We start from the raw sequence: 16,827 nt of genomic DNA, 5'->3' as shown, positions 1-16,827 counted from the left end.
AAACAACTAAAACCTGCTTTGTCATAATATTTTAAAAATGTAAACGAAACCCCCTCATTGTCTTCATTTATTCACATTTCTCATCAAGTTTTCATATGGTACGGTTCACTGACAGCAGCGCTGTTCCCGAGACGCCACATGACCGCGCTTGGCTGTGCTCGTACACAGCTGTGACGTCACTCTGAGAAATAAGATTTGTCTGGACTTTTTATGACCTTTAGGAATGTTTTTCTAACATGAAACTCCATTAACTAAAAATATATAATATAAAGATTTATAAAAGCCCGTGTCCATGTCTCGAGGTGTCCTGTGGACACTTTTACACGTGTCTCTTTTACTATTGCGGTCAATGGGAAAATTGCTTTTTGGGCTCCATGGGATTTTTTGTTGCAGTACCCACAGTGGCCACCATGCAAAAATTGTCTTCAAGGCAGAGGGGGCGGAGCTCTATCCAGTTCATATTATACATCCATGAGGTGGTGGTGATCGCTGGCGTCATTCTCCTGAATGTAGGTCAACCACGCCCCCTGCAGGGACAGAGAGAGAGAGAACACGGAGCAGCAACACAACAATAATACAAACAGAGAGTGACATGAAATGTGGATCGTGACAGATACAACTTTCTGTACAGAATCAAGGGTTTCAGAGCTTTTGTATGACTTTATTCATCAAAATATCCACTGATGTCCAACAGGGTTTGATTCAGATGTTTCACATAATCTTCCTGAAAAAAGGTAACATCTCCTTAATGACATAATCAGCAATAGTTTAGTTTATCGTTGATTTTGTAGAAAGCTTTGTTGTCAAACAGACTAATAAGACATTCAAAAATTGCAGGCCTATATTAAACACACATTTTTGTAACCTACAGGATGCCCTGATCTTGGGAGTTTGCTAAAACATAGTAAATCACTCACAAACGTTACATTGTACAGAAGCTATTGCTGTCACAGTGAAAATGTATCACGTTATAATGTGATACTATCAAACCGACTTGGAAACTTGTCTCGGCTCTCAACGGACTTCAACTTTCCGCTCTATTTATGCCTCAGACTCCCTGTTCAATCAGTGGAGGGGGAACTTCCGCTACAAGTAAAGCAACGCTTGTTTTGTATTGTCCGGTTTGTCCATGTGAGGCTCCTGTAGAAAGATGGCGTCTCAGTGCTAACGGTGGCTATATGTTAGCGGCCCGTGACCATGTTATTAAATGGCTTATTCTAGCGGGTGGCCATTATATGAATACTAAATTCGATTTTTTTATAATATAGCCCCAGAAATAGTACAAATACCCCTCTGTTTTGTATAATATAATTTTCAGCCTACTTTTTAATTATACTTTTAATTGCAGTTTTGAGAAGTCGGGCTATGATTGAAACAGAGAGAGAGAGAGAGAGGTTGGTTGTGTCTCAGGGAAATGATGTGCCAATGTATTCCTTCTCTCTCCTGAGAAAGGCCCTACCCTACCTACCAAGTTCAGACCATTATGCACAATGGTCATGGACAGAAAAAAAACAGAACTAGAGTTTTTCCTTTAAGATGGTAAGACAGGAGCTGCCTGAGCTGCACTCAAAGACAGAGCTGCAGCCAAGACCGTTTAGAGAAAATATTTTGTTGCTAGGAGAGGAGAGACAAAGCCTTTTCTTATTGGCCACTCAAAGGTGGTCCGATGAGAGCCCTCCCCCAGACATCATGCAACTGAAGAGCTCCCCACATACAGACCTGATTAATATGACATTTATATCACATATGGGTTATATGGGTGAATCAAGCCAGGTTGCAAAGACAGCAGGGAGTTGACAATCTGTTTTTAATAAGCCTGTACAGTATATGTGCTAAATAATTTTTAGGTCAAAAATTGTCAAAAATTGTTTTCAATTCTAAAAAAAAAAATGCAAATGAAAAACTGACTCCACTTTTAAGACAAATGACATCTAATAAAAGGCTTGTGTGCTGTAGTGTATTGTTGTATATACTGTATACACTGGTGTTAATGTGCTATTTGTTCATCTTTTACCACTTTATCCTCCACATAACGTAAGATAAGATAGTTTGGGGAAATTTGCAGTGTCACAGAAGCAGAGATGGTAAAGATAAAGATAATAAATAATAAACCTGCATTTCCAAGAAAGTACAACAAGATATTAACAATACAGTGATCGATAAGTTATGCCTGCTATAGAACCGTCTGTGGTTGAGCCAATGCTCGCGCTACGTATGTGTGCAAAGATCATCCATCCTCTGAAACATCTGAAACCACTCGCGCCCATGATACCTAGACAGTTCAGTTACGATTAGTTCCATCATACTGGACTAAGCGGCAGGAGAGGTGTCCGAGCGTCAAGGGTTCTAGGAATTCAGCCAAGCACATGCGCAGAACAGACACACGGGGGACGCCCTATTTTCTGGCTTTTTTCCCTCAACATGTTGTCTTTTTTAAATGTTTCCTACTATTTAAGTGTGTGTTAATTAATATTTAACTACAGGCACCGTGGGGCACCATTTACACTGTGCTTGTTGTGGCCCTGTTTATGTGTTTTTTACACTTTATACACCACTACATTGTACTTTCTTTGAAATGTATTATTATTTATTATCTTTATCTTTATTCTCTTTGCTGCTGTGACAATGTAAATTCCCTAATAAAGGCTAATAAAGGACTATCTTATCTTATGTGGCCCTAATGCTCTTTCTTAACAAACTGTTGGGAATTGACACTATATAAATACAGACCATTTACCATTACTTAAGCATTCAAAGGCAAAAATGTTATATCGGTGTACATAGATGTGATTCAAGCTAAAAATATATTGTTCATTAATAGAAAATCAATTCATTTGACACATGGTATAAAAGTTGAACCTCTTTCTATGGTGTTATACATCACTTTGAATGAAACATAATTCACACAGATGCATTAAAGGTACCATGGAAGCCATAAGGTATATTAACGGGAACATTGGCTCGTCCCAGCTCTTCAAATGTCTTGGCATCCAAAACAAGCAAAAATGTTCCCTTGTCCTGGAGAGAAAAACATTGGTGGGATTATTCTTTACAAACCACATAAATTATCTTCTCATCATGTCATTTTTGCAAAACTGCTTCTGATGAATGTTTAATACAATGGTAAGCAATAGTAAGTAAGTAATACATATTTTGTAAGTGGCTGCTCTGTATCAGTAGGTAGAGTTTGGGTAATATTTTAGATTGGGGAACACATACACCATTGTTTTTACTTGTGTCCTTGCTGGCTGCCAAGTTTTCACTGACAGCAAACCTGCATATCTCAAGCTGGTTATTGGCAGCACAATGGCAGCAGTAATAGTGTTACCTGTGAGGGAGTTAGAACAATAGAGAGGATGACACCATCATCTTCCTCCACAGCATCATGTGATGGCACGAACACTGGCTCTGATGGGTAGAGACCCTTCCGGTACCACACCTGAAGCAAATCAGATTTAACCAGAGCAGCTTAGTATTTCAGAGACAATCTATTTTAATTTAGTCATGTAGTAAGATACCTTTCAATAGAAATGGTATCTTTTGTTATTATTAGTTTTTTGTTGTTAACATACTATAAAAATGCCATTACACAGAACAATGGAAAGATATAAGATCCAAAAGAGTCATCTCATCAAGCATCACATTTGCTGTAACAAACCTGTTCCATCTTGGCATTAGGGGCATTTTATTGAGTCACCTATTGGAACATGGGGATGATAGAGACTTCCAGTTTAGTAATATAATTTTTAAGCAGTAATAAATGTATGCATTGACAGCCTGTTCAGATTGTAAGGGCCTTAATCTTGTCAGAGCAAACAAATATAGTTGTGCTGTGCCTTTCTTTAATTTAGCCTGTTTCTAGAATTGGAATTGACAGAACTCTGTTTACTGGCCGTGCCTTATTTCCAAAGCTCCTCTTACATTAGAAAATCTAACTCTCCAGCCCAAGTCTTTCTGACATAACTGGCTACTTAAACTGGTACTGCAAATGCAGTGATATAGAGGGAGCCCGGATGTCTGGAGTTAGTTTGTAAGAAAAATAAGTTGTAAACAAAGCAGCTGTTTGGTTTACTTGCAAATTATGGAATGGCCTCCTGTAAAAATTGATAATTTGAAGGAAGCAAATGGATAAGGTCGAAGATCATTTGACTTTTGGGCTGCAGGAATGGGACAAATCTAAATCGAGATTACATCCAAATCAGGTGAACGGTGTAGGAATTACAATACTTTCTATATATTCCTTCTACTTTTAGGGGACCAAAAGTAATGGGACAATTGACTGAAAAGCTACTTCATGGACAGGTGTAGGCTATCTTCTCATTATGTCATCTTCAATTAAGCAGTTCTGAAGTTGATTCCAGGAGTGACATTTGCGTTTGGAATCTGTTGCTGTTAACTCGCAATATGAGATCCAAGGAGCTGTCACTGTCAGTGAAGCAAGCCACCAGTCAATAATCAAGAGAAGACTTCACCAGAGTGAACTAGCCTAAAAAGAATAGAATTGTGTTTATGTCCCAATATTTATGGACCTGACTGTATACAGTTAGGCCCATAAATATTTGGACATCTTTATTTTGGCTCTATGCACCACTACAATGGATTTGAAATGAAACGAACAAGATGTGCTTTAACTGCACACTTTCAGCTTTAATCTGAGGGCATTTACATCCAAATCAAGTGAACGGTGTAGGAATGACAACACTTTCTATATGTGCCTCCCACTTTTTAGGGGACCAAAAGTAATTGGACAAACTAAACAATCATAAATCAAACTTTCATTGTTTAATACTTGGTTACAAATCATTTGCAGTCAATTAAAACCTGAAGTCTGGAAGGCATAGACATCACCAGACACTGGGTTTCATCCCTGGTGATGCTCTGTCAGGCCTCTACTAACACGGTCTTCAGTTCCTGCTTGTTCTTTGGGCATTTTCCCTTCAGTTTGGTCTTCAACAAGTGAAATGCATGCTCAATTAGATTCAGGTCAGGTGATTGACTGATAACATTCCATATTTGCCTTAAAAAACTATTTGGTTGCTTTTGCAGTTTGCTTTGGATCATTGTCCATCTGCACTGTGAAGCTCCGTCCAATGAGTTCTGAAGCATATGGCTGAATATGAGCAGATAATATTGCTAGAAACACTTCAGAATTCATCCTGCTGCTTTTGTCAGCAGTTACATCATCAATAAACACAAGGGAACCAGTTCCATTGACAGACATACATGTCCACACCATGACACTACCACCACCATGCTTCACTGATGAGGTGGTATGTTGTGGATCATGAGCAGTTCCTTTCCTTCTCCACACTCTTCTCTTCCCATCACTGTGGTACAAGTTGATCTTGGTCTCATCTGTCCAGAGGATGTTGTTCCAGAATTATAACGGCTTTTTTAGGTGTTGTTTGGCAAATTCTAATCTTGTTTTCCTGTTTTTGAGGTTCACCAATGGTTTCCATCTTGTGGTGAACCCTCTGTATTCACTCTGGTGAAGTCTTCTTTTGATTTTTGACTTTGAAACACATACACCTACCTCCTGTAGAGTGTTTTTGATCTGGACAACTGTTGTGAAGGGCTTTTTCTTCACCAGGGAAATAATTCTTCTGTCGTCCACCACAGTGGTTTTCTGTGGTCTTCCAGGTCCTTTGGTGTTGCTGAGCTCACTGGTGCATTCTTTCTTTTTAAGAATGTTCCAAACAGTTGATTTGGCCACACCTAATGTTTTTGCTATTTCTCTGATGGGTTTGTTTTGATTTTTCAGCCTAATGATGGCTTGCTTCACTGACAGTGACAGCTCCTTGGATCTCATATAGAAAGTTAACATCAACAGATTCCAAATGCAAATGTCACTCCTGGAATCAACTCCAGAACTTTTACCTGTGTCATTGAAGATGAAATAATGAGGGAATAGCCCACAATTGTCCATGAAATAGCTTTTCAGTCAATTGTCCAATTACTTTTGGTCCCCTAAAAAGTGGGAGGCACATATAGAAAGTGTTCTAATTCCTACACCGTTCACTTGATTTCAAATCCATTGCAGTGGTGTATAGAGCCAAAATAAAGAGAACTGTGTCGATGTCCAAATATTTATGGACCTAACTGTATGTGAGTTATGGAGGTCTTCTTAAACCTCCTAGTTGCCACGCTGTTCAGACAGATATCTCACCCCAGAAGACAGAACTGTGTTGTGATTGGCCAGCCAATGAGAGCTTTCCCAACTGTCTTGTGATTGGCCAGGTACCTGGAAGTGACGTAGTTAGCACATCAGCTCTCAGAAGCACAGCTCCTCCTCTGGAACGATGGATGCACTGCTACTCATTATCAAAACATTGTTTTAACAATGTTTAAAAAATGGCTTTGTCATGACTCCCCGTCGCAGTCCGTTTTACGCCTTTGACCCAGAGTCAGAAGACACTGTCACAAGTGAAACACCTCCATAACGGACGTTCTTCTTCTTCTGCGGTTCAATGTACGCAACGGGATGTGCCCGGTTCAGGAGAAGTGATCCTTACATCACGATTCCAGGCCTTTTCAGACCACTTGCAGAGCCCGAGAATGCAATAAAACCCAGCGTTCTCAGCAGTGGCTGAACTGTTTGTTTCGAAAGTTTAGGGATTCATAAATGAGATAATGGTGCAGATACACACCAAAAAAACATCGTTAATTGGAACTTACAGGCTATGGGAGCTTCAAGGGATTTCTCAGAATAAAGTTATGAGCAAGTAATTAATTGGAAGACTGTGTTCCAGAAAAGAGTAAGAGTGTTACGGAACAGATGTAGAGGATGGGAAGATACTTGAATCCAGTTGTTTAATAAATAGACAGTAGTAAAACATACGCCTTTGAAAAAGATATAAAAACCTTGGTAGTAGAACTATTTTTAAAGTGTTGATACAGCCATCATTGAAATGTACCTCTATTTTGTACTGTGCACACTGCATAATAGTGATAGGTTGCTCATTTCATACTGAATGTGAAAATTGTGTACTTAACAGGGGAACACACACACCTTAAGAGTATTATCCTTAAGGTCCATCTTAAGCAGAGAGTCTCCCACCAGGTGGCTGAAGCCACAGCCATAGAAATAACGATATGGCCGTGCGTTATATCTGCCATAGTTGATCTGAGGAAACTCTAGGCCAGCATACTCATGGAGGTCGTCACCATGGAGATTCTCATGCTGGCAGAACACCTGTTGACAAATTGAGGATCAAACAGCTATTGTTACTGTCATGTGATTAATTCACTAGAAAAAATTCAATTAAAGTTTCAATTAGATTGGCTAAAATTAGGAATGCACCGATCCACTTTTGATCACTTGCGATCCGATTCCGATATCTGAACTTGGATATCTGCCAATACCGATACTATTCCGATATGGATGCTCTGTTTGCTTTAATATTATCATCATTATTGTTGATTGCATATGTCAATTTTATTTGCCGGGCAAATTCATGTGACATTGGCCAAAGGCCGGCATATGCCGGTTAACGTAAACCCTGGCTTGGAGGAGTGTGATTTTCATTGTTTTTATGCCGCTGTCAGTGCTGTTCTCCTAAGCGAGCAGGTGTTTTAAAACGGTGACGGCTGGAATTACGACGGCTGCAGAGGAGGTTGCGGAGCTGATTTTCCTGGTTAACTCCTGGTCAATAATGCTCGCCTGCTAACTGCCTGTAAACCGTGGAACAAATTTCCTGAACGGAGGTGTGCATCATTTCTCTGCACCTCCGTTCAGGGAATCCATTCCCCTTTTTTAGAGCCAGTGCAGTCAGGGAATCAAATGTCAAGACATTTCAGCAGACAACATTAAAGCACATGGATGGATCGGATTGGAAATCTCGACAGTTGGATCGGAAATTTCCTATCCATGATCACCCCCCATCCCTAGCTAAAACACTACTTACTTCGTACTCTCTGAAGTGTGCTTGTTCATTTTAGCTTATTATAGCTTACAAATGTTTGCCATTCTATCTCACCATTGGATAGCCTTCTCTAACCCTATTTGTTGTTATTTTGCAAACTGCACACTCCCCCTATCAATAAGTAAAAATGTCTTATTTCGATGACTTCAATGTTTAGTCCTTCATCGAGATATACCTGAAACTTACCAAACTAGGCAGCAGAGGACGGGCACCTCACCTTATCATTACTGATTTTGACACATGTTGCTTTACTGGAGGGTCGTGTGTTCAGGTTTTGGCCTGTCAGTGTTTCACTGGTCACATTCAGGGGCAAAACAAAACGGCGGGGGTAGACTCTGCACATGTTATTGTACACCTGTAAGAAACAATGCAGAATAAGTTGATTAAAAATGTTTAAACACATACACCATGTATTTTTGTGTATTGATGCTTTTTATAAGTAAGCATGTTTTTTCTTAGTTGTCTGTTTTATTGTCATGCTTACATTTCAGTCCCTTAACAATGCCATCCCTAAACCCCTAAGCCCCAAGTTTTTCTGTCTTCTTTTAATTTTTATCTACCCCTGGAAATTTGGGATTCTGAATTTCATGTTTACAGTACACTTTGTATTCTTCCATACATCTGAAAATCACTGTGAATAAAATTAACATAAATGTAATTTAATTGCTGAATTGGTGGTTCAATCTTGTCACAATATACTCAGTACACTCAATTAAGTGCAAATATATTTTTATGTAGTGCTCTCTGTTGTTAATATTGTGTAGTTCAGTGTGCTGTGTTTGCTTCCTGACTGAGTTGCCAGTGTGGATGACATCAATTTAATTCAGTATTATTTGTATAGTACCAACATAAGGCACTACATAGTAAGGTCAATATTTTACAATGATTATAGAGAGACCCAACAGGAACACAATGAGCAATGATGTTTTCTGATTGTATGTACAGTATGTATATGTATTTTAGAGGTTGATTTATTTCACTTTAATGGAGTTAATCAACATGTGCATGAGTAATTAAACGCTGACCTCATCCAGTGCATCTCCTGACTTGCGTAAGTTCTGGATGAGGTAGTTGTTGATGGCTTGGCCGTCGTCTGAGCAACACATGTCAACCATTAAGAATCCATCCTCCTCAAAGGCATTGATCTGATGGAAAGTGGATAAGGCTTTGGTATGGTACTTCACTGAGCTGACCTGCAGACAGAAACAACATCAGACCACACAATATAGTTAGGGATAGTTACGCATTCTTGGAAAATCTGTGAACACATTTCTGACTCTAGTAACACCTCCCAATTTATCCACGGCCAAATCCTCAGGGAATCACCTGGAGAGCCAATCAAGGATTTGGCATCACGCATGACTGTGGTTTCTATTATGATGTGAGTCCATGTACCTGACCACTCATAGTCTGAGATCACCATCTTACATCTTACCTTGCCTGTATTCTTGTCAACAAGGTGGAAGATGGTTTCCTGATGGGGATCCCAGTAGATGGCCTCACTCAAAGGTTTCCCCCTCATCTTTCCTGTCACTATCTTTAGCAGATCCATCTTAATTGGCTGTTCGATGAACACCACAAAGTTTTCAGACATGGCTAGAAACAAGAGAATTGTTCCATTGTGTATAGTAGCTTAGATTCAGACAGCAATCATGATGAACCATATCCAGGAGGGTTAGACTTACCAAAGCTGTGATAGTAGGAGGGATGGGACTTGTTTACAGGTACAATTGAACACAGTACTTTAGCCCCTTGTAGTGAGTCACTGGCATGTGTCTTCTCAGGAGGAACTCTGATGAAGTTGTACAGGGCTCCTGAAATATCCAGGATCACTATTAATTAAATGTATTAAGTTAAAAAACTGGGCCCACGGTTGGTGTAGTGGTTAGCACTCTTGCCTTTGCAGCAAGAAGACCCGGGTTCCTGGGTTCGAGCCCCGTTTGGAACAACTTCGGAACAAGGGCCTTTCTGCAAGGAGTTTGCATGTTCTCCCCGTGTGTGCGTGGGTTTTTTCCGGGTTCTCCGGCTTCCTCCCACAGTCCAAAAACATGCGATATGGGGATTAGGTGAATTGGTCACTCTAAATTGGCGGTAGATAATGGATGGATGGATGGATGGATGGATGGAAGTTAAAAAACTGACCTCATCTTCTTTTGAACTTGAAACAAGTGATTGAGATCATTTACTCCTCAGGATTATTATAAATCAACTTATAAATCAACAACTGATTTTTTTTTTTTCACTCCTTAGTTTGTCCTCCACCGGCAAAGAGAAGACTTCTTTCAATGTTTATATACTATCTATGGGTGTGCACAAGAGAAGGCAGATGATTTACATTTATCAAAAGGTTGTGATATTTTAGGTTTTTTCCCACATTATATTTTCTGTTTTCTTTACTGTTCGCTAAAAGCAAACAATTACAATTCCTTTCAACTTGGCCATGGGACTTGGACATGGTGGACTGCCGACCAACCCAAGTACACAAGGGAGAACATGCAAACTCCATCTTCGAACAATGAGGGTTGTGAACCTGGGTCTTTTTGCATGCATAAAAGTACTATTAGCTCTAGATTGGTTGCCAACCACCAGCTGATAAAACTAAACAAGTCTTCAGTTGTATTTCCATAGCATCATAAACTGTTTCTGCCCTATTAACTTGAAACACCTTTATGCTGTGTTCACATCGAATGCGATTTGTCGCATCACTCCGCAGGATCATTTTGTACATTTTGTGACGCGATGGACGCGATGGCCTCAAGTCACATCCAGTTTCTCTTCACCATCAACCAAAGCATCGACCCATGTCTATTGTGGAAACGAGAAGAAACCGTCGTCTTGTGTGGTTTCACAACACCATGGGGAGCTGGACACAACGTGGCGAGTTTCACCGTTAACTTCTCACAAAAATAATATGTTTCCCCCGAGCTGAGTCTGGCCACTGGCAAAAGTTGAAAAATTTCAACTAGCTAGTACTCTATAGAGAGTCAGACGTGATTTGTGCGATAGATGCGATGGGCACGATTTTGTCGCTCAGCCCAGCTGACAACTTTGTAAGTAAAGTTGTCACACAACAAATTTGCATCACATCCGGCGGGAACACAACATTAGGCTGCAGCTACCTCTGCATCTCCTGGTCAGTGGGACTAACCTTTGCTGCCATAAGAATTGCCCATATTATAGGTGGTACCATCAGGGTCATAGTGTGGGTGGGCAGTAGCTCCATTTACAGCAATAAACTTACTCCAGTCCACCTTCAAAGCATAGCAGTGAAAGAGCAGAATCAGTGTGTTAACGTTGCAGTGTAAACATGATGATGACAGTTAATTCTGGACTAATAGCAAGAAGAGAGAATATATTGCATAATAATTCACCTTATTCCTATGGCCCATGATACCTTGCATGAACTAGCCTACGCTGTCGGGGGCCGACAGCAATCGGTATATCCGCGAACTTGTCCAATCCTCAACTTTCCAATATACCCAAAGTATACGAACTCGCACCTGCCACTAACTGTTTTAATTAATTATTAATAAATTCAACAAAATAACTGTTAAATATTATGATATAATGCTGACTACACTTTATACATGTTCAAGTATCCATATAAACTCGATATTGAACACAGAATACCTGAAATCAATTTCTCTCTAGTTTTTAATAAAACTAGTTAACCTATTATACCTTGTTAAATATTATGAATATTAAAATGCTAACCACACCTGCCATATCTTCAAAGTGTCCAAATGTCATGAAAAAGCATACACTGTTTATTAAATTTCATGAAAAAGCATACAATATGTTCAAACTTTCCATTCAATGCATTAATAAAGAAATGGAGGCTTAACTATTTTTTATATGATAATTAATAAATGTATATTATAATGTAATAAATATTATGAATAAGTGCTAAATAAACCCATGATATCCTCAATGTGTCCAAATGAGCTCAATAATAAAGAAAAAATGCCTTAACTATTTTTTCTGTGTTCACTAATAAGTTTACCAGTTAACTTATAATGTAACTATTACCAATCATAGCCAAAGTAATAATGATTGTACTTGTAGATAGTTGTTACATGAATCATTGTACAACATTTGAAGGCAATATCTCCATCAGTCTGGAAGATAAAGCCGAAAATGTGTTTTTAGCATAATAAATTAATTAATTTGCTAATTAATAATAAAGCTACAAAGATAGGGATAATTCTCAGGTGGTATGTGATGCCCATGCAAAATTTGAAGCCAATACCTGCAATACTTTGGAAGATACAGGCGAAAATATGTTTTTTATATCATTAATTAATTAATTGACTAATTAATAATAATGGTAGACAGCTCAAAATCAATAGGGATCATCTACAGGGGGTATGTGACCCATAAAAAAAAAAGAAAATTTAATCTCAAACGCCTTTCCAGTTATCGCGTTAACAGCTAAAATCTGAGGACGCGCGAGACCGATTCCATAATATCCGCATTTCTTTCGGATATAATAAGATGTGTAGTGTTTTTCTAAAAGAAAAAGGTGGGACAATCTTAATTCTTTAAAGACAGATCCTGCAATGATCATGTAACTGCCACAGCTGCCTGCCATCCATGTTTTGCTATTGGAAATGACTAGTTCACTGCTGCTTCTATTCCTGGTCCACAAGTTTCACTTATAGCACCTGCAGGAATAAGGTGAATTTCTATTTTTGTGAGTGATGATGATGTCTGTACCTTTTCCAATGTTAGGAGATTCTCTGGGTTCACTTTGTGCATGAAGTTTGTCTCTGTGCTGACATAGTAATCACTTTTGTACTTCACAAAACTAACATTTGCATTATCCGTGGGCTCTGAAACAATGTAAACAGATGGGTGGATTACAAATGGCTTTGCCACTATTTGCAGTTAACTGGGAAACCCATGCCAAATCTAAAGAACGCCACTTGACTGTTAAAGAAGCCACTGATCTTACTTTACATAACAAATTGAAGTTGTTTCTTAAGAATATCAGTTGAACATGACTTGTGTATGACTGGAAACTGCCAAATTGTATTGCTAAAATTAACCAGTCATTCAGCAGTTTGATAAATGCTTCTAATCACTTACTGTCCCTATGATGCCATGCAGCACTACACATAATGTTACATCATTTCTGCTTGTGATGTCCAGAGGAAGAATAATAACAATTATTAGCAAAAATTATGCTTCACATTTAAAATGTACCAAACCAACCACAGACAACTTCCATGATCCTGCCGCTCTGTCAAAGATTATGCATTTATTGTTGATTTCTCTACTCACCCATAGGCTCAAATCGGGAAAGAAAGCGTTGAAAGAGGCTTTTGCAAGGATCAGGCAAAGCAAGGGTACCAAACTCTGACATCATAATGCGGTCCCGTTCACTGTTCTTTTTGTAAGCATCACTTTGCAGGAAGCGACTCCTGTAGGTCACCTGACCTTTGTCAATCCTGAACTGGTGCAGCATAGCCATCCCATCGAACCAGTGGTTGTAGCTGTGATGAAGTACACCAGTCACTGTCTTACCACATGTGTATTTGTTGAGTTTGTTTTGTGCACAGTATGCTGAGGTGTTTTCAACTCACTATGTGTTTCCAAACTCAAACTTTCCCGGCCCATTTCGGAGTAGGCTGCCACTGATCCAGGAGGGAATGGTGCCTTGTACTTTGGTGGAGATTGGCTCAGGGGTCTCCTTCACAGAGCAGACCAAAGGAGCAATGGTCTCCAGTCCCTTCAGTGGCATTTTGATGCAATTCTGCACCTCATGATCGTCAACAGGTTTGTTGTTGTCTGTAGAAAAAAGGTATATACACAGTATGATAACCAAATTGCTGGATCAATGCTTATTAAGAGGTATGACCTTTAAGTTATATGACAATAACTATGACTGAATAATAAATAGAACATGTGAATGTAAAGTATGTACAGATGTATAAAGTGATTTAAAACAGACACTGTTTAAAAGGTATTTTTTATATTAAAAAAAACTAAACTAACAAACTAAAAATGAGAGTATCCTGTGGACATAAATAACGAAAAGTATTGCAATCATGTTAATTTGGCACAAAAACAGCAAAAAACAACTGGTCACAGTACTATATTTGGGATACGTACCTCAGAAGAAATGCATTCAGCTGGTTTACAATGACTCTGCTGCTTGATTTTGATGTCACTGCAGTGTTTCACTGACTCAAGCAACAACAACAGAACAGGAGGATCCTCCCAAATTATAAACATCTGACTTAAATTATTGTCAAAAGTCAATCATCTGATGGATTCTGACTGGTTAGTCCATAATATGGCCAAAACACGCATATTAAGGAACTAGCACACGGTAGTCTACAGTTTTATAATGCAAAACACATTTGAATTAATATCTCTCTTTTTACTCACACTTTGCCTGCAGTCAAACCATGCTAACTGAGGGTGGGAGAAGTGGAGAACAGACGAGAAAATACAACAAACTTGACATTAAGCCATTTTCTTAAAGCAAGCATTACAATTTAAACTTTAGTTTAAAGAGATACATCTCTCCCTCCGTCCACCCCCCCGTCCCCCCCCCCTCCCTCTCTCTCTCTCTCTCCCTCCCTGTATGTCTGTGGATGCAAAACAGGTAAAACATGCATAGGACAAATTAGGCTTACCCAAGGGCACAGGAGACATAGCATTGGTCAGTGTGGTGGATCCAGAGCATGCTTCACTCTGTCTCCCGCTAGAAAACACTGTGCTCGCTCATGGGCACCAACCTTCCAATGGAGCAGCACTATTATATAACCAGCTTATCCTGTTGTGTAACAGTATGGTGTATGGCGTTATAATTGGGCCACTATTCTGAGCACGGAAATATATATTTTGCGAGCACAGAAATTAAATTTAGAAAAGAAATTATACTCAAGCAAAATATGATTCCGTTTGAGCGAGCAAAAATATTTTCTCTCAGTCACTCAGTTTTACTCTGCTCTCTCTCTCTCTCTCTCTATCCCTTTCACTCCAATGTGTGCATGCAGTATGGAGGACTGAAAGTGCCAACATTAAATAAATACACCATTTAAAAAATATTTAATTGTCCTTAATTAATTAAAATACTGATTAATTTTATGTAAAAAATATACAGATAATTATTTCTTATTATTAGTATTTAATTAATTATTTCATAGTCCTGTGTTGCAGTGCATCATTCATTTATTATTTATTTATTTTATTTGCCTTGACATCAAGTCAAGGCAAATCCATGCCAGATAATGGATTGATCCAGAGCTAGTGAACACATTCCTATACACTGGGTGGCACTATTCACCTCTACTTTGGTTTAGATTTTCAAACAAAACTTTATTTTCAACCACTAAAAATCGAAGGCCCTTTCTCAATTCCCAAGTTTGCAAGTACGTACTTGTACGTAGTACGCACTCAAGAAGTACGACTGGAGACTTAACCGCTTTATCCTCCACAGGAGGGTCATGGGGTGCTGTTCCAATATCAGCTGACATTCAAAGTTAAAAAGAAAAAGAAAACTCTTAATAATATACAAACTTTCTAACTGTCAGGTCAAAACATTTACATTAAAAACAAAATAACGTTTCAACAACAAATCTATCGATCACACCAAGTGTCTAATGACAGCGGATCATTTCATCAGGACATGCCGAGGTAACGCTGCTCTGTGCAGGCACTTTGCGAGAGTACGCAGAGATGGAGCTGATCACCTCCGACAACGTCGCTGCCAAGCAATAAATACATCACATCTTAATACACCTGTCACACCTTCAATAATATTTGACAGAGAGCACCTGTCAAATATTATTGAATCAAACTCTCACAACCCACGTGTGTTATTTAAAACCATAGAGTCTGTTCTTGGCTCACCTCAGCCTGTGTGCACAGAGGAATCCCCTGAAATGTGCAATAGCTTCCTGCAGTTCTTCATTGATAAGGTTGCTACCACAAGGGCTCTAATCACCACACCTGTGTCTGACCCCTCTGACAGTGTGCTTTTCTCAGCTGTGCTTGATTCGTTTGAGCCCGTGTCTCTGATTGCCTTAGAAAAAGTGGTTGCCCAGATGAAGCCATCAGGCTCTCCCTGTGACACTGTCCCGCCTCACTTTTTTAAAGAGGTATTTCCTTGTATAGGGCAGTCAGTCCTGGCCATTATTAACAGCAGTCTGTCTTCTGGTGTTGTCCCCCAATGTTTTAAACATGCTGTTGTACAACCCCTGCTTAAGAAACCTGGCCTTGATCGTGTTATGCTAGCCAATTACAGACCTATCTCCAAGCTGCCTTTTATTTCAAAGATCCTGGAAAAAGTTGTCCACGCCCAGTTGCAGTCGTTCCTGGACGAGCATGATATTCTGGAGATTTTCCAGTCTGGCTTTAAAACAAGGCATAGTACAGAGTCAGCTTTATTAAGAGTGTTCAATGACATCCTCCTGACGGTTGATTCTGGAGACTCTGTGATCCTTGTCCTGCTGGACCTAACTGCAGCGTTTGACACTGTGGACCACAATATTTTAGTGGCACGCTTGCAGCACCTAGTGGGCATTAGTGGTAGCGCCCTTAATTGGTTTAGATCGTATCTTGAGGGAAGATCTATGTGTGTACGCCTCGGTGGCTCTGAGTCCCGCTCTGCTCCACTGTCATATGGGGTTCCACAGGGCTCAATTTTAGGGCCCCTGCTCTTCTCCCTGTATCTGCTTCCCCTGGGTTCCATCTTGAGAAAACATGGCATCTCATTTCATTTTTATGCAGACGACAGTCAGATTTATGTCCCACTGAGTAAGAAAAATGCCTGTCTGCAACCACTTCTATTATGTCTTGATGACATAAAAGCATGGATGTCACTGAACTTTTTAAAATTTAATGAAAAGAAGACGGAAGTCATAATGTTTGGTCCTAGCGGCTCTAGTGAACC

General features: G+C 39.4%; 1 protein-coding gene across 4 annotated transcripts; it reads right to left on the bottom strand.

Annotated features, from left to right (window-relative positions):
• Positions 1-683: 683 nt before the first annotated feature.
• LOC310943024 (carotenoid-cleaving dioxygenase, mitochondrial-like) lies at positions 684-14,679 on the bottom strand. Of its 4 annotated transcripts, none has more exons than XM_083908508.1 (13): positions 14,567-14,679; positions 13,508-13,712; positions 13,206-13,417; positions 12,639-12,754; positions 11,071-11,173; positions 9,608-9,754; positions 9,358-9,518; positions 8,948-9,115; positions 8,140-8,277; positions 7,010-7,192; positions 6,167-6,241; positions 3,329-3,439; positions 684-3,018 (listed from the first exon to the last, which is right to left on the bottom strand). In XM_083908508.1, the coding sequence occupies exons 1-13, from the start codon at positions 14,583-14,585 to the stop codon at positions 2,902-2,904; spliced, it is 1,755 nt and encodes a 584-aa protein (XP_083764634.1). In that variant the 5' UTR covers positions 14,586-14,679; the 3' UTR covers positions 684-2,901. The 4 variants fall into 4 exon arrangements, with proteins under 4 accessions (XP_083764634.1, XP_083764635.1, XP_083764636.1 ...); XM_083908509.1 differs by having other exon boundaries at positions 9,608-9,736; XM_083908510.1 differs by lacking the exon at positions 6,167-6,241.
• Positions 14,680-16,827: the final 2,148 nt, after the last annotated feature.

This window comes from Microchirus variegatus (genome assembly GCF_963457635.1).
Source record: "Microchirus variegatus genome assembly, chromosome: 22".
NCBI classification, from domain to species: Eukaryota; Metazoa; Chordata; class Actinopteri; order Pleuronectiformes; family Soleidae; genus Microchirus; species Microchirus variegatus.
Note: the sequence above shows the minus strand (reverse complement) of the source record. Positions and strands in the feature narration are given on the sequence as shown.